The sequence below is a fragment of the Labrus mixtus genome, chromosome 3 (genome assembly GCF_963584025.1).
Source record: "Labrus mixtus chromosome 3, fLabMix1.1, whole genome shotgun sequence".
Lineage (NCBI taxonomy): Eukaryota > Metazoa > Chordata > Actinopteri > Labriformes > Labridae > Labrus > Labrus mixtus.
In genome coordinates, this window is record NC_083614.1 from 27,881,540 (window position 1) to 27,904,789 (window position 23,250).

Here is a 23,250-nt window from a genome sequence, read left to right on the forward strand (position 1 = left end):
TGTGGTCCATGATGTTCTTGTGTTTCAAATACATGGGCCAGACCATCAAACAGGCCGGGTGGGGTCTGGCACCATGTAGTTCCTATGTTGAGAAATGAAGTCTTGGTTGTTTGATTTTGAAAGATATCCATCAATTTGGACTCCATGCAGCCGTGAAAAGTTTCATCACTTTCAAGGCGGAAGCGTTAGGTCAGTAACTTTTAGTTAAGGTCACTAAACGCTACAAAGTGAAGGTCATCAAAGTTGCTGAGTCATGGTTGTTTAGTTCATTTTGTGTAAGAAAAATATGGAGCACATTTCTCACATGTGGACATACAGTATACTCCTGTTTTACTGATAGTAGCTGCTTTTGCCTTGTCACCATGGAAACATCTGCAAAAAAATCAATCTGAGGCTGCATGTTTTAATGAAAAGATCAAATAATGGTCGACGACATTGTGAGAAAGACTTCAGCTAAACCTCACCACTGAACAGAAAGTGGAGTCGAGTCCGGGCACTGGGAACATACGACGCTGCCAAATCAGTTAAAGTTTTTTAATAAAGATAAAACATCCAGATGTTCCCAAATCCTCATCTGATACTAACCCTGGAGTTAAGCAATGTTTTGATAGAGATCTGGATTGAAGGCTTTCATGCTTCATTCTGGTTCAGAGTTGATAACCAGGACGAGAAAAAGGGTTTTGTCCTCCAGCAGAGTCTTGATTCTGTTCATGCTCCTTAGCCCACGCTGAATCTGTTCTGCTCATTCAGCTGAGGATGAGTGCTGTTCGGCTGCTAGGCCTCAGTGCCTTAAAATGAAATCTTTTTTTTCTGCGTCTGCACCTCGTCGCTGTGACGAGCCGGACGAGAGCGGGGCTGATAACAGACGGAAGTTGCTTTCACTTGACTGGCCTTTTTTTCAGAGCGGGGCGGAAAGAGGAGCAGAGATAACAGACACATGCAGCTCTGCACCTGAGAACAAAGGGGGGAGAAGCCAGTCAGAAAGAGAAATCATATTTTTTTTTTTTATGTTTCATTGAGTTTGGAAAGTAAACACAGACAGCCACCTCTACCTGAGGCCCAAGATGACAACAATGGGCCATGTGTCACTAAATCAGCGCTGTGACCTATACATGATTGCACTGCGTTCCCTGATTACTGTGTCTGTTACAAAATAGACATGTCCCTGGGGAAATCTGAATCCAGGCTGCACGTGCCTCTGCTGCAAAAAGTCACTGTACGTGTACATGACGGATGTGATTCAAGCTAGACGTGCTCAATTGCATTTTCTTTGGCCGATTCTAGGAGCAGATTTTTCAAGGTCTGACCATTCGATCAGGATTTTGCCCGATTCTAATTTTCTTTTTCTTTAAAGAACTATATTTGTAAGCAAAATATACCTTTTATATATTTATATATATATATGTATAAGCTAAATACGCATGTTCAGTACACCTCTCTCTTCTATATTATTATCTACACGATTATACTGCGCACAGTGTGTACTGTGCACGTTAGCTCGTGTTAGCTCATGTGTGGGTGGCTGTAGTGTTTGTGTTTGTTTTTGCCTTGTGCATGACATGAAACTTGCAGCTTGTCTGTGAGAATCTGAGATTGTCTCAGAATCGGCTAAATTTATCAGGCGGGACACCAATTACAGCTAAACAGGTTGAAAATGCTCTGATTCTTGTGATCAGAAGGTGCGCCTCTATTTTACAGCTTCTGGTTTGTTTGAAATACCTCTAAAAAAAGCCCTAACCCTAACCCAAAAGAAAAAAAGTAGATGAACATCAACTAAAGAAAGTCAATCTTGGTCAAAAAGGATCCAAGAAAAAAATAAGAAGCTGCAAAAAATGTCTTAGATTTGTTTAGCTTTGATAGATATTCTTAGTTTCTTCAATCTGAAGAAGCAACACAAAATGGGTTCAGATTGTGTGACCTACAGATTCTCACAATTGCCTTTCTCTCTCTGTCTTCCTCCCTCTCTAACCGCACAGAGTCAGGCCATGCGTATTGTCCGGACCGTCGGCCAGGCGTTTGAGGTTTGTCACAAACTGAGTCTGCAGCACACGCAGCAGAATGCGGACGGACAGGAGGACTGCCACAGCGAAAAGAACGGCATCGACTCCTCTGTCACAGGTACACAAACACAACCAGATCAACATGTGCCTGCTAAACCGTCGGCATCTCCCACTAACAGGCCTGCATTGTGTGCGAATGTGAAGCACTGCTGCCCTCCTCTTAAGGAGTTGTTGAAAGCCTTGTACGTGTGTGCTTACCTTTTTATCAGAAAATGTGTTGACTGGTGCTTCCACACGTTTTCTTCTGAGTGTTGACATTGAAGAAAACAGAAGGAGGCATTAGACAGAAGATCTGCAGAGTGCAGGCTCAATGTTTGTGTGGGAGCGTTGCATTTTAATCAGTGTTGTTTGAAAGGGAAAAACGTGGCTGCTGCAACCTTGAAGATTCATGAGGTGAATTCAGTGAATTGAATTGAATTGAAAGGCAGCCATGAAGTCACTCTCAGAGGGAATTTCTTTAATATCCATTAGTTTTTAAAACCAAAGCTGTGAACACAAAAGCTGTTCCGATATTTTTGAAGAAACACTGACAAAACAGCTGCTAGTGACACAAAATTGAGAACTTAAGACAACCTAAACAACAAAGTCATCTTATTTTACCCAATCAATCAATCAATCAATCAATCTTTATTAGTATAATACCAATTCATAACAAGTGTTATCTCTCTACAAAAGGCAGGTAAAAGACCTTACTTATTGCTCTATTACAAAGACCTAGCTTAATCCATCATGAGTGTAGCACTTCAGCAACTTTTAGCAAAAGTTAGTGTGGCAAGAAAAAAAACTTCCTCTTAAGAGGCAGAAAGCTAATCCAGGCTCATGATGAAACAGCCATCTACCGGAACTGTGCCGGGTTTGAAAGTGGGATAGGGGGAGATGGGATAAGATGCAGGAAGAGGGATAGGGAACAGGTGGGGGGTGTGTTCAGGCAAGCCACCGATCCAGAGGAACCTAAGAGAGCTCAGGAGCTCCCAGGAAAAGATTGTCCACATCCTTACCTTTTTTTAATTTCAAGAAACAACCCAACTGGAAATGATTGCCGAGCAGGAGCTGATACTGGGGAAACGAATCAACTTCTGGTTCCCACCCAAACACAGACACAGAAGTGATACTTTGTGCACATCAGGCAACCTTACACTGTCAGAGATGGACCGCTTACTTAACAAGAAAAACAAAGTGACACTCCGGAGCCGTTATCCAAAATACACCCCTGAAGAATTTCTGGAGGACTGCCCACTGAAAGCCTCCTGATCCAGTCGTGCGCACATGCACCTCTCAGGGGCAGACTGTCTCAGTTGGACGGGAGGAGGGTTGTTGTCTCCTGAGTCCTGAGGCAAGACATGATTTAAGAAAAATTGCGTTCTCGCATCAGCTCACTCGGACGGTATGTGGAAAAAATACCAGAGGGCTCCAGATGAAGTCAGTGAAAAATGCGGCTGTGTTTGCTCACCCTGAAAACTGTAGGAGTTTTGCAGAAGTGTGAAAGCACTATTAGACCGTACATAAGAAGTGGACATGGCCTCTAGTTCCAAAAGTAAAGCCGATGTGGAAGTGTCGTAGACGGAGTTTCTTTCTGATGGCCTGTAGGGGGCGACTCCCCCTGGCTGCTAGAACAATGGACTCAATTTTATTCCGCAGTGAACATTGCAGAGAAGATCTCATGCCTATTCAATATGAGACAGAATAAACCATGAGGGGGTCATATTTTAAGGTCAGTGCAACTCTTAAAATGGAAATCTGTATCTCAGGGTGGAAGTCGAATATAAAGTCCAAAAATAATGCAAAACCTGGAGTCTTGGTAACACATTCTCCAGTGCACGAAAAGATCTGCAGACATCTCACACACACTCATATGTTCTCAGGTAGCACAGACAGACTTGACTTTACACACACACACACACACACACACACACACTCCTACCTGCATTGTACTGATGTTGGCAGGCAGGAGAGCGCGATGCTGGAGCGAATGTCACGGATGAGTCAACCCAAAGGAAGAAAAAAAAAGGGGCCGCACAATACCGGTGGGCTGAGCTACTTTTATCCGTCGCCTCGTGCCTGGACGGGATGGGCTTCACTGCAGCACGGGGGGGACACGTGGCTCTGAGGGGGTGTGAGAGCTCACACACACACACACACACACACACATACACAACCTCTGGGATTTGAGCAGTCAGAAAAGCCCAGGAACGGATCTCTTTCACTCCATCGTTCCAGCGATTACAGCAGCAGACGCTGGCCACCCTCCCCTGTCCTCATCTGAGAGCTCCAGGCTGGGGCACATTATCTCCAACCGACCCCCCGCCACCCCTCCAGAGACGAGCTTCCCTTTCACATGCTGATGAGCACAAAGATCACCCACGCACTATAACTGTACATCCACACACCCTGCAAGGACCCCACACACACACACATGCAAACTCAGGCATGTACACACAGCACTCACACTCGGGCTGTCACGGCGTGTTAAGCCGCACAAGAGCCGTCACACACGACCAATGAGCTTATCTGGAGAACTAATTATCCCGGCAATGAAAGGAGAGGAGAGAGAAGAGCGGGAGATTGAGGATTAGAGAAAGAGAGAGCTGGAAGAATGCACACATAGGAAGGAAGGAAGAAGAGGATGATATCAGAGGGGGAATGAACTGTGGATCATGGAGGACTAGAGGAGCGGGAGAAGATGGAGTGTACAAGTGATTTTTACAAGAGAAGAGGGGATGGAGAACTGGGTTGCACAGCAGGGAGTCAGGAGTGAAAACTCAGAGAAAGTGATGTTTTGTTCTCAGAAGAAAGTTTGTGCAGCCTTTAAGAAGTGTTGCACAAAATGCTGCAACCTAAAATGAATAATATTAATTCATTAACATGCAAATACGTGTGAAAAAGGCTTACATCACTGGGGGAGCTGAAGTCTGCTCAAAGAACAAATAATGGCAAACTGAGGAGTAGTGATTTGATCGTTCTAATTCACATTAACATGAATTATAACGAGCCCAAAAAGCACGAAGAGCCATTTATAATTGTAGCAATATAAACAAGGAGTTTGTTCCTGCAAAAGATTTGATTGAGCGCCTTGATGGGCATCTTCAGAAGTTCACACACTGAACTTAAAAAAGACTGATGAAGTCTGATTTTTAAGACTCGGCAAAGTACTTGTGCTGCTCAAAGGGGAAATAGTTGCACAAGTGTCTAATGGAGTTTCACCTGTTTGAAAAATGTTCTGATGACAAGAAGCTTTATTAAGGTCCATTGTTTCTCTTTCTTTTTCTCTCTAGTTTATTCCAGTAATTTAAAAGCAGGAAATGTGTCAGTCAGCTGGATGCATTTGCATTCAACTCAAAAGTGGTTCACAAAACAAAAGTAATTTCACTTCGAATAAATCCCAGCTGTGTGTAATTGTGGTTTTATACAATTTATATTTAGTCAAATTGACTTCATATTGCAAAATAAATAGCTGCACCATTACTGCAATGCTGAGAACCTTTTGTCCTCACCATTTTGTCACCTTTTACCTGAGAATTCAAGGGAGGAAAGAGACCGAGAGGAGGTGAAGATTGAGAGGAAAAAGGAAAAGTGATGGCTGATCGCTGGATAAAAAGGGAGGATGAGGAGGAAGAGGAGTGGTGATGGAGAGAGAGAGAGAAATGGAGGCGAGGGTAGCGCTGGCAGCCGGTAGTTGAAGATTGTTAGAGATGAAGTTTAAGTGGAGGGGAGGACAGCACTAATGGCACAGAAGGTAGAAGGGGGAGTTTAAATGGAGGTGGAGGTGGTGGGACGGAGAGTGAAGGTGAGCGGTTGAAGGAGAGGGTGAAGAAGTCGGTGAGGAAGGAGAGTGGAACAAAGTCTTTCTGGACTTAGTAAGTCTTTGAAAACTTTTGTTGCTATATACTCAGATTAAATGTGTACCTTTCTTTTCTTCATGTGGAGTTACTACTTGATTCAACGAAGCTTATGATAAACCACAAAGACAAAGATGGCCAGCAGATTTCCAGATCTAACTTTGGATCTAAATGCATTTGAGTTTATTTAAATCAGACAAATAGAAGAACATTCATGGAGTAAAGCTTCACCGATCAAGTATGGAGCGCAGAAAGAAAGAAGGAAAATGTGTAGTTGTTCAACTGATTGTGTTTTATTTCCTGGCAATGTTGCTCGTCTCCATTCTTAATGACATTTTCTTCATTAAAAACACCACATATCCAATACAGTCCCAATTAGTCCAATTAAAAATGTGTTAACAGAAATGACAGAGCTGTTTCAAAAACTCCAGAGTGCTTGCAGCATTGTACTCTTTTACATTTGCATCGTTATTTAAGCTCTTTCAGTGGTATTATTGTGACTCGTTTCACTGTTTACATGCTTGAATAAAAGTTGTATAACTCAGCAGCTGCACCTAGTGTTGTAGTCAAGACCGCACTAACCGAGACCAAAGCATGCCCCAGACCAGAGTGCTCTGAGACCGAGAGGAGGCCAAAACATTTCGGGATCAAGACCAAGACCATAAATATCACAGAAAAATCATCACCAGATTGAACATAAATAACATTTTTTAATTTCAGCTTGCTTTTAAATGAATGTGACAGCAACAAACAAGGTCTCTGCACTTTTTGTTTTCAAAGCACCTCAATGTGAAACAGTCTTGTTCGCAGAGCCACACTCACCTGACAAGTCCAATAATAATAAAGTCCAGATACACTCATAAGATGTTTGTCTGGATTTGTCAGGTGAATGTGGCTTATGATAACGAGTGCAAAAATAGAGCCTAAGATTTTGAGTTTCGGCAGGTGCCACTCCTCCAGCCGTCTCGATCAGATTGTCACTCGATTAGACCGTAACACCGGGAAGGTCGCGGCCGTAACTGGGGAAGTTATTGGTTGTTTTACAAAGGGGGTGTTTCCCTTCTAATCCCACTAATGACGTGGAGAAGTAGCAGATCAGTGGTGGTCTTGATCAGGCTTGATTTAAAATCCGAAATCCTGAGACCAAGAGTAAAATAAAGCTTTCAATTCCGAGACGTGACCTTCACAAAGTGGTCTCAGTACTGATCTGGAGTACTGCAACACTTAGCTGCTGCACCGTACAATGAGCTTTTATTGAAACACGTAATCACACAATGTATACTGTGTCTTTATGAATAACGTTTCTGACTTGAGTGCATCCACGTGTGTCTGCCCATGTGTGCGTGTGTACATGCTCATGCCTTCATGTGTGTATGCAGGCGTGCGTGCTTATCCACCACCTGTGTGTGTGTGTACTTTCATGGGCTCAGCCCGGGAGCTTACAGGCGCAGAGAAGACGCCCACGGTCACCGAGGAGACGGACATCGACGCAGAGGAGGCCGTCCAGTTGCCGGCGGCCGAGGAGTCGAGTCCCGACAGAGGAGTGACGGATCTGGACGCCACGGCAACGGCAACGGCAACGGCAACCGCCACGGTCAAGGCGATTGACCTGAACCACACGGAGAGCAAGGTAAATCATCATCATGATTTTACATGTCTGTGTTTTATTTTGTTGTTAGGCACTTTATTTATCCTTTACAGGAAATGACAACGTCACAGCTGGTACAACCACATTCAACACACCTCATCCAACACTGACCATAAAATCATTTAGGCATTTTAAAACTACACCCACAAACAATCAGAAGAAGTTCCCCAAACAGAGTCAAACTTACATGTGAGACGATGGTTTTTGTATTTCTGACTAGCGGTGGTTTATGTGTCGCGTTTTTTTTGCACCCAATATCTGTGTGTGAAGATCAAAAAGTGTTCTATATATTTTAGGCCCTGGGCAAGGATTTCTAGTTGTTACTTAGATGATTTTATCTGTCGCACAAAGAAGCCCAATACTCAAACTTTATTTGGGCCTTGCTCTTTCATTGCGTAACTTTTTCAAGGTCAGTTGCATAAATCTCGTCACTTTAAGATTAAAACGAATGCCTGCAACGTTTATTTTGTCGACTTTTTGTCCCAGCTTTCATAGTTTCTAGATACAAATCCTGTATAAAAGCTTGGCAACGCTGATATCTAACCTCAACAGTCAAACACATACCCTCCCTTCAGTGCACCTTCAAAAGCTACCTCCCCCTTATCATCAATGTGCACGACAGGGAAAACACTCCTACAAATGAAAAAGCAGAATCTGAGCATCTGCAGGCTGAAGGGGAAAGGATCTCTTTAATATGGTGTAGCTCTGTTCCCCATAGAGAAGAACTCACAATAGAGAGAGAGGTGTGTGCAGAGGCAGAGGTTAAAACCTGTTGCTGGCCTGAATCTTGTTCTTTAGCCTTTTTCATTTGTTTCCTGTTTACAGAGCCTCCGCTGTGTCCATGCAGGGGGATTCTTTTATTTTTTTTATTTAACCGAGGGAGGTGTTCTCTGAACTTTACCGAGAGACTACAATCACATTTACAAGCTGTTTTGTGTAAACACATTTCTAGATATGAAAGACCAACGGGGTCCACCGTGCACAGCCAACCTACGTTCTCAGGTGCTGGTTCGGTTGCAGGAACATTCAATGAACAAACAAACAAACAAACCGTGGCACACTGACAATTACTTTACTGTCACTTCATTGCGAGTGAACAATGTGTTTGGCCCGTCGTTTAGCCTCAGGTTCGCACAGTATATTCATGTTAGAGTTTGTGGTTTGGTATATGTGGAAAGAAAAAATCTAACCAAGGAAAGGGATAGAAATATGTTTCTGACTATAAGAAATGTTGAGTCAGCTCAGGTTAAAGCTTGGCAGGAAATCAAACATCTGTTCAGCCAACCCCAGGTCAGGCTGACCCCCCTCGCTGTGACACGAGATATTCAGAGTTTACACAAGCCTTTAGATTTATCAAGTGATTTGTTTTTGAGGATCTCCTTTTCCTCTTTTTTTTTAAAATTTATTTCAGTTTGTCTTGATAGGACAGTGAATACAGGGAGAGAGATTTTAGGGAGTGACATGCAGGGGAAGGAGTTACATGACAGACTTGGAACCTGGGCCGCCCCTTCGCTTGGAGGACGGCAGCCTCTGTACATAGGTTGCCAGCCTAACCCACTAGGCCAAAAAGTGCCCCTTCATTTTCCCTTTTTGTAGTGATTAAAACATTCCTGCTTTGTTTTTAACCCCCGGGGGGGATTCAAGTCAACACAAAAGTCTGTTTATTCTGCAGTTATTTCAGAATGAAGGTCTGCCAGCACACCAACATAATAATGTGATTTCCAGAGCCAATTACAGAGCTGCTTAATGTATGATCTCTGCTGCATGGTCAGATGGTCACAGGCACAAGCACTAATTCAAGGGATGTTTTTTTTTCTGGTCTTTATGGGTATTTCTCACCTTGCCAGTAAAAGTGTCAGGAAAAGCCCTGATCTGTAGCTAAGGCTGGGTAATGAGGTAGTTCCTCAGGCAGTCTCGATTAATGGTAAATAATTAAACGAACAAGCTGTGAGGCTACACTCCAGGCAAAAGTTTATCAAACTTTTCATTAGGATCCAAATGAGGATGTTATGTCATCTTTAGCTCCGGGCTTGCTAAAACATTCCTGCCTAACCCCCCCCCCCCACACACACACACACACACACACACACACACACACACACACACACACACACACACACACACGCACATCAATACTCCACTGTGCAGGACTTAAGCTGCTAAATCAGAGTCACAAAAACCAACTTATTCAGCTGTTCAACAGTCCTCGGGTCCCATTAACGTTAGAGTTATGAGACCTTTCATTGCAGCGGCTGATTGAAAGCAACACGGCGTGAAATCACTGAAACAACGGGCTCTCGGCGACGACCTCCATTCTCAGGTCACCGGAGGAAGTTGGTGTAGGTTCTTCTGCCCCCGAACGTGCAGCTTCTCCTCCAGCACATTTGTCTTCCTTAGCAGCCCTGACAGATTAAATAGGAATGTGCAGAGACAGGAGAGTGAAGGTAACATTGACTTAAGTGTGTGTGTGTGTGTGTGTGTCTGGGTGCCTCCATGTTACCACCCACGTGTGTGCATTTTTATCAAGCAACCGTGTGTGTGTGTGTGTGTGTGTGTGTGTGTGTGTGTGTGTGTGTGTGTCTCCCCCCTGAACGGAGAGATTTCGACTCACTACAGGGGGTTTTCTCTGGAAGCTCATGAAAGAGAAAGCAGCCTGCCGGTGTTAAAGTTCATTCTCTTCCTGTCGGCTCCCGTTAGACTGACAAATCCCTCGGCGGCCCGCGTTCAAAAGATCCCAGAGGTGCTCACGAGAGCACGCATCAATCCCACCTCTGTCCACGAGGTTGACTCGGGACGTTTAATTTTGAATAGGCTCCCTCTGGTATCAGCCCGGAGTCAAACCACTAAGGGAATTAGAAAGCCAAACGTCACAGTTTGGAGATAACTGCGTTTTAACTCGTTTCTAGACGATGTATTGGTTTTGTTTGTTTGACAGAAGGGACAGATGCTCGTCTAGAGTGCTGTGCATCAGTGCATCAAACATAAAGTCCTTTCAAACCTTTCTTATATTTATTTGTGGTTTTAAGCTCAAAAGAAGGAAGTCAGTGTCATGGTATAAGCTGCTGTTTCCTTTGTGCCTCAATTAGATAAAGAGAAGGACTAGTGTGTGCCTGAGTGTGTTCAGAAGGACCTTTTGTTTTAAAGTGAGGTGGTTCAACGCGCTCTGATAGGCTTTTTTTTTCTTCTTTTCTTGCCTCTGGTCGGCTCTCAGATGCTGTCAGGCAGGTGTAAACACTCTGCTGAGTGAAACGCTGAAGGCAGCACTCCACTTGCAGCACTTTCTTTCTCTTGTTTTTTTTTTTCCTCCTGCTGTCATTAGTGCGCCTCAGTCGTTTTTAGACTTGAAATCACCACCAGTACCTTACATGGAAGGATTACTTAAAGAGACCAGGAAGCACACGGCTTAGGGGCCCAGCGGGTCAGGAGGGGCCCTGGGAAGGAGCTCACATTCGAAGTGACTGTTCCTTGCGTTGAAGTCAGCATGAGAGTGTCCGGATTTTCCGCCTTATTTTTTGGCTCTTGATCTTTGTCAGTTTGAAGGATTTTACAGAAGAGGATTAGGGCCAGGCATGACAGTAAAAAGAAATCTTGAGTACATATTGATGTCCAGCCTGATTCCTCTGAAAATGAAATATTTAGCTGTAAACACCACACTACACTAATCCCAGCTCTGGATACATGGGTACATTTCCCTGCATCTAAAACATTTATAGATGATATTTGTACTTTTGTATGTTATTCATTCATACATAATTTCTTGTCTTTTGTCTCGTCCTTGAGTCTGCAAAAAGTTTGGATTGAATTGTAATAATGAAGAAGGCATTCATCGGCTATCACAGAGAAAAAAAAGTACAAGATAGAGCCAAGTACATTTTGAGTGTGCCTGTTTTTGACTTTGTTTACAGTCAGTTTACAACTGATTCAACAAATCCAGGCTTTGCATTGGTCGGCTTCAGCCTCTAAATTTGCAGAGTTGGTAAATGATTTCTGAATGATGCTTTACTTCTTGTCTGTATCTACTGAAAGTCCTTTCGGTTGCACTTTTCTTTTTAGGGTTCTTAATCATGTTAAAAGTTCATCCCAACTCACCACAGCTTTAAGGAAATATTTGTCTTACTTTAACGAGTAGATAAAAGTTTCAAGAGGGCACCTTCATGCAAGTCCCAGGAGTGTGATGAATTGCTTTCCCCTCAGTTGTGGGCGGGTCTTCATTCCACTCTGTCTCTGTTTGAGGAGCGCTCCTCTGTATTCTTACAGTCTTTAACTCACAGACAACACTAACATCTTCTTCTCTGCCTTAAATCACGACAGGACGGAGTCTTATCTTTTAAATAGTCTTGAAAACAGGCAGGCATCATGACTGCAGCCTCTAAACTTACCAACTGTAAACTGAGTGGGGTTGTGAGTATATTGGTTTTGAGTTGAGGTCGCTTCTTCTGGAAGCCTTGGGTCTGATAGTTTGATTTTCTCAGCCGGTGTTTGTATTAGTGGATTGGTAAAGTTATGATATTTGGAAACTACCTACAAGAAGGCATCTCAAGTCCGAAATAGTCAAAATCCTGTCACTCCTTTGTTCTAGATCTGCCTTGGCTGCTTTCATACATACATACATATCAATACTAATATCAAACAGTGACCTTTTCACCTTAAGCAGAGCTGACTTAGTCCACAATGAATTTCACTCGAGTGTTTTGTGAAGTGGCCTTTAAGATAACTTTCTCATATTATCACCAACACTAGGACTTCCTCCCACACATCAGTTTTATAGTCCCCCTTCCGCTTTCCTCTTTCTCAATGCCATCACTTGACTTTCCGCTCCATTAGGCAACAATTTGTGCTGACATTCAATTCCTTTTTTTTTTTTTTTCCTCAATCTGGACCATCTTCATACCGGGAATGTTTGAATATTCATTATGTGGTACTTCTTTTCTCTGCTGAAATCCAGCGTTTTTGAACATCTTTTAGCGTATGATCCATCAAATCTGTTCAGCCGTTAAAACTCTGAAGAAGCCTTATTTAGAGGAGGCATAACGTGGACAGTTTGAGACTATTGAAAATAGGGAATGGCAAAGTGTTAGGCATGCAGCTACATCAAATCTTAACATACACAGTCAGAAACACTGGTTTATCACTTGAGAGTGTGGCAAAAAAAAGTAACCTCGCCCACTTTCTCAAAGCAACCAAAAAGATGATTTAATCACAATGCTTTGACCCATTGGTGAATTTTATGATTGAAATCACTTTTTGTTGTTGCAATAAGTAAGAACTTTAAAGTCAGTTCAAGCTGTGAGACCAAAATGTTGCCAAATCAAGTGTTTACTCAACTGTATTCATCACTGTGAAGCAGGGAAACCAAGTTTGTATTGACTTTAACAAGATAGTTTAAGACCTTTGTGTTTCAGCATCAATCATTCTTATATAAATATTAAAGGCAGGGTCATTTTAATGAAATGCAGGAAATGAAAGCCCGGGCTATTGATTGAAAATTATTTATATATACAATATAGGTTTCCTATTTACTTATAAAGCCTCCTTGCATTGTCTTATCTGGGTTATAGGTTTGTAAGAGGAGACCCAATGAGTGTGCATTTCCACATTTGTTCATATTGGATTTTGTAGTAATCACATACAGGTGCCCTTGGGATACTTAGGGTTTGTTGTGCTTAATTATTTTTGTAAATGGATAATTGGGTGGGGAAAAAATATTCCTTTTTAACATTGCTAGTCACAAGAAATATTGTTCATAAAATGACTTTCGTGAGGACATATGGGAAGATGTCCATGCATGAGCCTGAAATGTAAGATATGGTTCTGAAAGAGTGCTTACTTTACCTCCAAATACACACTCACTCTAACTCGAGTCAACGAAGACTCAGCCATCGAGCCTGAAAATAACCACAGTCCTAATCCACAACCCGGCTGTTTTCCTCCTTTAGCAGGTAGTTAATTACCTTCACCCAGCACTCCTGGCTGAAAAAGTCACTCATTAGAAACATGGCATTATAACCAACCGGGCTCTGGGCTGATGAGAACCATAGCTTTAATCACATAGACATACAAATGAATGCCAGCAACAGAGCGGCGGAACGGCATCATTAAAAAATAACAAGATAACCATTAGCCAAGGAAACAGGACTGGCATTTAGAACTACTTGGACATTAACAACAATGACTGTGGTGAAAAAGCAATAAAGGCTCTAGAGATATGTAAGGGCACAGGGTTCCTCAGGTGCAGACATTTTTAACAAGCTCTGTGTGTCAGGCCTCTGGACCTTGACTTTCAAAAGCCCCCACCTCAGGTTGGTGATAAATTAGAAACAGCAAAAGATGGAAATTGCCAAGGAAATTGGGAGCCTTATCTGAAAGGAAACATAATATTTTGGATTCCAGGAGATTGTTAGTGACTGTGGCTAGGTAGGTATGATGAAAATTGTGCATCATTTGACCAGAAAGATTTTTCCCTCTGAGGGGTCCAAAGCCTGAGACACACTTTGATATTCTGGTTTCACATTATTTGAAAGCCTTGGCTGAAAGTTGACCTGAGCAGAAATATCAGTAATTGAATTCTGGAAAAATGTTGATATCACTTTTGGATGATATTTTTGGCTTGATATCGACCTGTCATGAAATATTGGTATCGATATTGGTCAGAACACGACTTAGGCACAACACAAATGTCTAGTGGGCAGCAGAATATGTGGTCGGTAAACTATTTTTATATGTCGGGCCGAGATGCCAAGTAAATATTGTGTCAAAGCTGTGACGCAGCCAACTGCCACTAGTTGGGGCTGTTGCGATGGACCGACTATAACCTGGTTATCTGGCCTTCTTACCTTACTCTTTTGCCAGTATGTAAACCATCACAGTGTACAGATGGCGTCTCGTAGCGCTGAGCATGACAATATTTTGATGTAGAAAAATTAAGCTAAAATTCAATTTAGGCTATGTCAGGTTAAACTACCATACAACCACTCGACCGGAGCAATGGGTAACCATATTTAGCACATGCATGTGCACGTTCATAGGACCGAAGACTGGTGGTGGTAGCGCTGCCGAGGTCAGCCACACTCGGCTAACCACACTTTTGTTTACCTGCAAACACTGTGATTCAGGGACTTAAATAAATGTTCTTCATTTCAACGGTTTTCTGAGGGTTTTCTTTGGACTTGTCGACTATTCTGAATTTAAATGAGAGTTTAATCAACTTTGAAATGAGTCACGAGTAGCTATTTTATTGAACTCAATTGAGAGGAAATGACATCAACAGTGCATTTTGAGTGCAGAGTAATGCTGAATGAGTTCTGCCACTTCTTTGTGTTGCCACTGATTATCTCAGATGAGGGTAACATCACTCTACCATATACGGAAGCATGCTGTATAGGCTAAACTTATGTCTATACTATAAGCATACTCACCTCTGCTCTTACAAGAAAGAAGGGGCATGTGTGATTGAATATTTGTGAGACCTTGTTAGCTTCAAAGAAAGTTTGCTTCAAACAGCCTTGGGGGTGTTTTAGAAATGCATACCAGAGCCGTGGAATCTGCTTTTACCAATAACTGAATTGTAATGAAAAGAGTGAAGAGTTACTCTGCTTTTTAGGAGTCTGTGTCCTTAATTCTGACCTTGTGGGCTTCAATGTTATCTTACTCTAGGGGAGACAGAAATTCTACTGCACTGGCATACCGGTATGTATGTTTTCAAACATTGGCAGGAATAGAAATGATAGAACTGATAACAGAGAAACCTTTTCCTGAGTTTCCTAAGTAATGGAGGCATCATGTACTTTTTCCATCTCCAGGATATCTTCTTGTTCTTTAATAATATATATAAGGACCAAATTACATTTTCGGAGCCTGCTTTTTTGACGTCATTGATCTTGTATCCTCTCTAAAACTGGTGTTGGTTACTAAAATACCATGTTCCCAAAAACCATTGGGACTTTTCACATACTGTTAGTAGTCAACATGGTCTGTTGTTAAAATGGAAACAGATATTAAGGAATTAAATTACTGATGTAGACTATTCCTGCAATGCTTGGACTATATGGAAAACTGTCCCAACATGCCTGAACTCCTCTTATGTTAGACATCGTACAGTTTAGGCACAGGTGAAAGTCACATATCTTAATTTGGCAGCTGTATCGGAATATTATTTTTTTCTCCCCTGACTTAAATGTGACATACTGTTACAGAGTCCAACATGGTGAGGGAATGCTCTACCTCATTCATTCATACAAGTAGGGAATCTTAACTCGAGGATATTAAAGCTTAAGATGCCAACATTCATCCTCATAAGACCCTCTCTCCGCTGCTCTTACTACTTTATAATGACTTTTACAGTTGATGGTGTGATCTGCTGTTTCATAAGAGCTCTTGATAAAAGTTGTAACTCTGCAGCCGAGGCTGTTGGCTGCAAAAGGAGCCAGAACCTGTCTAACCTCTGGGTGTTTTATTGCCTCTGTGTTGGTGAGTCTGTCTCCGTGTGGGAGGGAATAATCTGTTTGACAGACAGAAAGCAGCAAATGTAATCAGAGCTGGAGGAGGAGAAATGAAAAACTTCCTTCTTCCTGTGACATCTATCTTGCTTTTCATTCTTGTCTCCCGTTACCCTTTCCTCTCTATGCTCGTGTTTCTCAACTGGTGGGTTGGGACCCAAAAGAGAGTTTGCAGAGCTAATTCCAGTGAGTTGCCATTTCGCATGACGGAGGTAGTGGTTGGTCCTGAGGCTAGACCAGTGCTCTATTGCACTCTGTTTCTTCCCTGAGCCCCTTTCAAACATGCACTGCACTTCTAAAACATTTCCAACGATCAGATTTTATATTAGTTAGATTTTAGTTATATGTCTGGGTTAGCCGATGTTTGAATGCAGAAGATGGTCCTTTTACGGTATTTTACTGTAACAGTGCTGTTACAAAACTCCACCATCACTCTGCCATCACTACACCTTTGTACATTTACACTGAATCTGCAACGGGGTATTTTGCTGTCCCAGTGTGAGATTTTACATTGCTATACGGCATCGCAGAAGCATGAGGGGCGTGGAGTGTAATCAAACAGTGTGAGCTTCAAATACGCAAACAAGCAAATAGACTCAAAACTGTTCCGCGCTGCTGAATACAACATTTACCGACATGCCATTTCACCTGTGATACCTCCGATGCCATGACAGCAGTGGAACATCTTCACCTTAGAATGCCTTCATCACATTTACATTGACTGCGAGGCTTAACAATGGTGGAAAAGTCCCACCTTGAACAGGCAATGTAAAAGGGGCTAGCATATAGACACATTGACCACGAGCGAATGGGCCGAGAGGTGATTTCATTCATGTTGAGCCAAGTTTCTAATACTTTTTACTGCTCACCTCAGTTGTCAATCTGTTTGATGTGGTAGAAGTGAACACAAAAGAAACATCACTACAGAAAACTCCTCCTCCTGCATGCATTATAACAAACCACCATCCCTCACCAAAACAAAACTGAGAACTTCAGGTCTGACCCAGATAATCTCCTGCTGGGTGGTGCATGAGCAAAAGGGCAATTCCTGAAAATATCAAGGCCTGAATGTCCTGAAACTATCTTGAAAATGTCAGGAGTTCGTGTGTGAAAGGTGCTCTGGTGTCCTTCCCACCCCTTTTTGTCCCTCATTGGGTATAACTAAAGGCTAAAAGGATAAAGGAGGACTCCAGCTGTCTGCTGAGAACCTGCATTAATGTGGGACTTGAATAGTAAAAGTAAAAACTTCCCTCTGGCATGCCAGACTCAAGCAGTTATCGAGAGGAATTTCAGTGGTGGAACATTTCTTCGCCCTCTTTAACTCAGTATGAATATTCTTCTCTGCTGTCTTTGGTAATTGGCTTTGACTGCAGTAAACAAGTTAAGAATTCATAGTAAATGGTTTGTTGTTTCTCATTCTGTACAGTAAACAAAGCTCGGGAACAGCTCAAAGTGTTTGAATATTCAACCCTCACCAAACAAACTGCTTACCGAGTGTTTGTGAGAGTGTTTGTGTGGGCATATTTTTGCAGATAAAATCAAATTGGATTTCTCGCTTGTCTTGAGTTTTGGTCTCACAAAATGAAAATGGATCACTTTGGATCATTTTTCATGCATCCATCAATCATTTTAGTTAATTAACTCAGTCATCCATCCTGCATCAAATCTACAAGTTAATCATCTGTGAGCGATGGATCTCATCAGCACTGAGGCGTTTCTTATGAATGTATTTTTCAACATGCAACACAGAAAGATTACAAATGTGGTGTTCTCCATTATCTTTATCCATTTAAGGCCTCCAACAACAGCATTGTTTGCCTTATTTAACATCCAGCATGACATTCATATACACTAAAACACTCTCTGTATCATGCAGCTCCTAAGAGTCATTTGCCATCAAATCGCCAGTGCATTTTAGGCTCTTTTTGAATTTATAGCGATTGGGGATTGCTGTAATTTCAGGTCAGACTGAGGCCAAATATCTTCGTTAAAAAAAAAAAAAGGTTTGACCCAGGAGGTGTTGTTTGGGGGTGCACATAACGTTTAGTTTAACTAGTGGATATTGCACTTTAGCATTGGCTTCATTTTTCATGAGAATAAATCATATCATTTTTAGGTACAGTGGATGTTTGTTAGGGCTGGGAATCTGTGGGTGTCTGTGATTCGATTTTGATTCTTGTGGTCACGATTTGATTCAGAATCGATTCTGGATTCATTGATCCATGGATTCAAAGTCTATTCATGAATTAGTTCATACTTCAGGATGTACACCAGTCATCTGTGAGACTGGCTGAATGGGTTAAAGAGCTAGCCTTAGCGCTTAGCAGGGAGTGACTGATTAGCCCCCCCACCCCCCCCAAAAAAAAATATTAAATTGATTTTTGGAAGTTATGAATCAATTTTATATCTTAGAAGAGAAGAATCTTGATTTTTACATAAATCAGTTTTTGTTACTGGGCTTTTTAAGGGTATACTTCCAGACTCTTTAGCCCCTTTCACACATGCACTTGCACTCCTGAAAATGTCCAGACATTGTCCCGGGCAGGCTGCATGTGTCATCAGAAACTGATCTTTTTTTCACCCACAATATATGCAGACTGTACCTACCAGCCTCTACCTACCGCAAGCATGTTGGCATCATTCACATTTAGCAGAGTTCTGCTGCTTTAAACTTTTCACCGCTCACTTCGGTGGCCCCTATGATGTTTTCTATGGCCCGTGTCTGTATTGCAGAAACATTCTTGTGAATGTTGTGATGTTGTTTATCCAAAAAAAGTCACCATTATTAAAACAATTCTGTAAAATATCTGGCCCTGGATGTCCTGAAAATAATTTAGAAAATGTCAGGAGTTCATGTGTGAAAGGGCCTTACATGCCTGATGTAGACTTTAGTAGAGCTACAGTCAGTGCAGTCCTAAATGCTTCTTGCACCAGCCAATTTTCAACAACAATTGTGGATTGATTGTCTTGTTAAAGATTTGTCGAGCAAGTCTCTTCAAAATTGGTGGTAAAATACAGATTTTCTTTGGGATGATGTTGGGGATTTCTGCTTAAATGTTTGTGAAAGGGTTCATGAATCTTTTTTTTTTGTATTTTATTCGGCTGGTGCTGCTGACAGTCTGTTTACTTCTGTCAATATTTTCTATTCTGCCAAAGCTGAGAATGTTTTCTGTGTCCACAGCGCTTAAAGTGTTCCTCTCAGTTAGCGCTGAATCATATCAGTCACTCCTCCATTTAAAGAAGCTTCCTCTGTTGCCTGAAAATGTTCCACTGTTTCAAAGCAAAGACAGCAATCCTGTTAATTATCCTTTACTGAGCAGGCTGAGTGTCATTGAAGGTGTCAGAAAGGAGCTCCTATGTTAAAAACTGTGAATAATGTGTCCTCTTAAAGAGACACTTCAAGAGAAAGTGAGCTCATTTAATGTGATCGTAAATGGATGCAACACACACACGCGCGCACACACACACACACACACACAGCTTGAAGAGACTCCTGCCTTGCTATTATGTCATTATGTGAAAAAGCACCAAACAACCTGTCGACTTGGATGATTTCCTTTAATTAACCTAAAGGATCCAGCTCAGACAGGCCATCAGTCATTCATCCTCTTGTGTAGTCTGTGTTTGAGTGTGTGTTGACATTGCCAGCGTGTCACCAGAAGGAGCGACAGATGGCGAGGCGTTCTGGCATCAGTTCCTTAAAGCGGGTTCAGGTTCAATTCAATCAGGCGTCGAATTGTTTGTATACCACATCCTGCGTCGGAACTACCGGTCACTTTTAAGCACCTTTACCCCGCGCTCAGTCAGAAACCATATTGTTCAGACTCGGACGTCTTGAACATTTTTAGATGTCCTGCAACCTGTTGCTGTGGATCCAAGTAAAAGCTGGAAAAACAAGAGCCAAATTTTACACGAGCAGTTAAAGTTCGACTGGCATATCATTCTTAAAGCAAGCAACCACTCACTCCTTGTCTCATCTTCATTATCCTTGTTTTTGCACCAGAGCTGATGGTCTCTGTGGGATTGGAACAAATTGCAATTTGTTGTCGGAATTAGTTTCAAGGTTTGCTTTGTTTCTAATGAGAGGGGGGGGGTAAATCACGGAAACAAAACCACAGCTTATTCCTATTATCTCTCCCCAATTGACTTCAATCTCATTACTTACTGCTAAATTCAGTTCACTTCAGTTTAGTGATGGGGTGGTGTAACAGTTTCTTAGAGGTCACGGTTAGGGATTAGGGTTTCAGTACGGGTTGGGTTCAACCGGGAACATCAACAAAAAGTCTTGGATTAATAGTTCAACTTTCTGTCATTTATTTAGAACTGACAGTATGTGCAGGCTACAGGTTGTTCCGTCTTGTGTCATTAAGAACTTCCTGTGAGGATCTAGTGTTTCTAACATTGAACAAAAAAAGAGGGAAACAAAATAATCTGATGCAAAAATAAAAGCCAACAAAGAAATTAATAAACAGATCCTGATTTGAAAATGTAAAAAAATGCAATGTAGACTATAAGACCAAATCAAATCGATGCCTTAAGGAGAGATGTATCATTTGTGATTTATGACGTGTGTGGTCAATGTGAGATTGCTATACGTTTCACGGGAGGTCTATCCATCTGCAGCAGTGGTTATTCGTGCTCACCTCTTGTGTATGCTAGTAAAGGACTACAGAGCACATTGTAACGAGGCTTGAGCACTTTTAATTCACAGTTGAACCCAAGATCTTCTACCACTGCATATTATGCACGCACAGCCTTAAACATGCATCAACATTGGAAATGCCTTTGACCCTCTCTGCCTTCACATCAAGAGGCGTTATAAAACAGCAGGACAAGTTGTTGGACACCTGTTTTTGATTTTTGCCAAGCTCCAGTGTGGATTGAACCCCACTCTTAAAAAAAGTCTTGAAAGTGTGTTTTTTGTTCTTTGTAATAAACCTGCTGTTTGTTGCACTCATTTCTTTTGTGATTGGTCATTGTCAGTGAATAAGGAGAACATTTGAACAAAGGGCATGATAGTGTGTGTTCTAGCAAAGGTGCCATTGTGCTTTAATCCTATATCCATCAAAAACAAACAACAGGAAGTAGTATAATATATCATCATATTTTCTACTTTTATTTAAAACGGGTTCCTTCAGATGTTGCTATAGGTTTGATTCTTCAGTTTCACGTCATTAAAAAAAGGTGCTAATGCTTTGTTTTAGCCACGATAAAGGCACCATGTCTGCATAATCAAAGCATGTTTTCTCCTGGTTGAAAGATGGAGAGAGCACAGTGCGTGCGACTGGCTACTCGAGCCATGAAACAATTAGGATGCCTGATGGCGTTAGATGACGGAGAAGCTGAGTCCCAGAGCTCATTATTGTCTGAGTGGAGAGTTTCAGTGCTGCCGATCTGCATTCTCAGCGGCGCTCGTTTCACACTGGTTCAACTCATCAACGAGTCTACATTTCAGATTCAGATGCTTCTGTTGACGATGTCTTGTTCTCAAAGGCTTTTTGTCGATGCTGTTTCTTGTCCTGATTATGTTTATTTATTCATCAGTCGTTTCTTCTCTCTATTTTTCTGTTTATCACCATCAAACTTGTAACTTCTTTTTTGTCAACACAAGTTTGGAAAAACAATTTTTTTTTTTTTACTTTAAGGGGAACTGTGTGTGGTAAAACGTTGTGCCCAAATTTAGCAAATTATGAGCCTGAATGAATAATGGAGATTTAAATTACAGTGGAATTATTTCAGCCAGCAGCAGAAAATGGGCAAAAATGAACAATAATAATAATAATTTATTGGATTGTGCAATTAAAGTTCTTTCAAGGTGGCAATTATCTTCTGACAAACTGGTCCAAAATTGACGTCTTTTTTGTGGCTCTTGTGTTTGATTTGCTCCTGAATATTCACATAAATTCTCTCTCTCTTCTCTCCCCAGTGTCAGCCTTCAGAGGAGGCCTCGCTGCTGATCGCCAGCCCCAGGATGCTGCTCCCTGCGTCGGGTGCGCTGCCACCACCACCTGCCCCTCTCTCTGTCCACCACCAGATCCAGCTGCTCCAACAGCAGCTCCAGCAGCAGCAGCAGCAGACACAAGTGGCTGTGGCACAGGTGCATCTCACACACAAAAACACAAAAGCACACATATGATAACTCAGGCAAAATATTTGGGTTTTTTTAATCATTGGCAAATGACCAAAGTCGAAGGAGAGTAAATCAAATTTGAGGTGAGCCGTAAAGTCTTACTTACAGATTTCTGCTGCGTTCACCAAGTGGCAGTGGGAAGGGTTTCAGGCAGTAACAGAGTATCTGTGATGGAGCGTGCACAGTTAATTTAACAAATCCGATTATACGTCTTATGAACTTGTTTTGCAACCTTCCACTGCAGCTATAAATCTGACTGTGTGGTAATTTGGGTTTTGCATTTCACACTTTGCATTTATCCTGTTTGCAGAGAGATTGCAACCCAGATTCCTTCGATGCCTGCTGATAATGTGACGGGCATTACCATAATAAGTGGTACTTTAACCTTGACTTCACTTCTGTGTTGCTGTGGGAACCGTTAGACCGGCCGCTGTGTTTCTTTTATGAAGCTGCACGGCTTCAGTCGAGTCCACTTGAATACAGACGAGCTGCATTACACCTGAGTCAGTGAGGCATCGTTTGTTGCTTTTGCACCCAAAGGCCTTTGTGGTAACCATACACTGTAAATGTTAATGTACGAAGCCTGAGTGACGTCAGCCATCTGTTAAATCAATTCTACTTCTATCTATACTTGATCAGGATACAGGCGGCACTTTATCCCAACACAAGAAATGAATCTCAAAGTTTTGTATTAAATGAGAAACTTAGCAACCATGACCACACTGCATTGAACAAAAAAAAAATGAAACAAGATCAATTGGAAAAACTCAGGAATAATTTACAAAGTGAATTCATTTAAAAAGTTATTTGCAAGTTCAACCCAGTATAAAGCCTGCTATCACGGAGCCTGGGCGGCTGCAGAGGGAGAGGTGGCGTGTGACAGCGATGGCTTCAGGCGGTATGAGCTTAATCAACAAACACACGCATACACCCATATGCAGTTTGTCAGCCCGCTGCTTGCAAAAAAGGCCTCGAGACGTGAAACCGCAATTTCACAACTTAACACGTTTTCTCACGCAAACTCCTGACCCAGAAGTGTCCCAGTCAGTTAAACACAGACGTCTCGCAGCTTCCTCCGACG

The 23,250-nt window shown here is 42.0% G+C and overlaps 1 protein-coding gene and 1 long non-coding RNA gene across 3 annotated transcripts in view; both read left to right on the top strand.

The window, feature by feature from the left end:
* The window catches only part of LOC132969472 (carboxyl-terminal PDZ ligand of neuronal nitric oxide synthase protein-like), a 188,912-nt gene that overhangs the window by 115,312 nt on the left and 50,350 nt on the right, over positions 1-23,250 (top strand). The window contains exons 6-8 of one of the 2 annotated variants that reach the window (XM_061034336.1): positions 1,977-2,118; positions 7,276-7,526; positions 21,966-22,136. In XM_061034336.1, coding sequence (XP_060890319.1) covers positions 1,977-2,118; positions 7,276-7,526; positions 21,966-22,136 — 564 coding nt within the window. The remainder of the gene's footprint in view (positions 1-1,976; positions 2,119-7,275; positions 7,527-21,965; positions 22,137-23,250) is intronic. The other variant, XM_061034337.1, reaches the window with a different exon arrangement.
* Positions 9,599-10,511, top strand: LOC132969525 (uncharacterized). The gene is made up of 2 exons (XR_009671742.1): positions 9,599-10,110; positions 10,144-10,511. It is a non-coding gene; the product is annotated as an uncharacterized LOC132969525 (long non-coding RNA).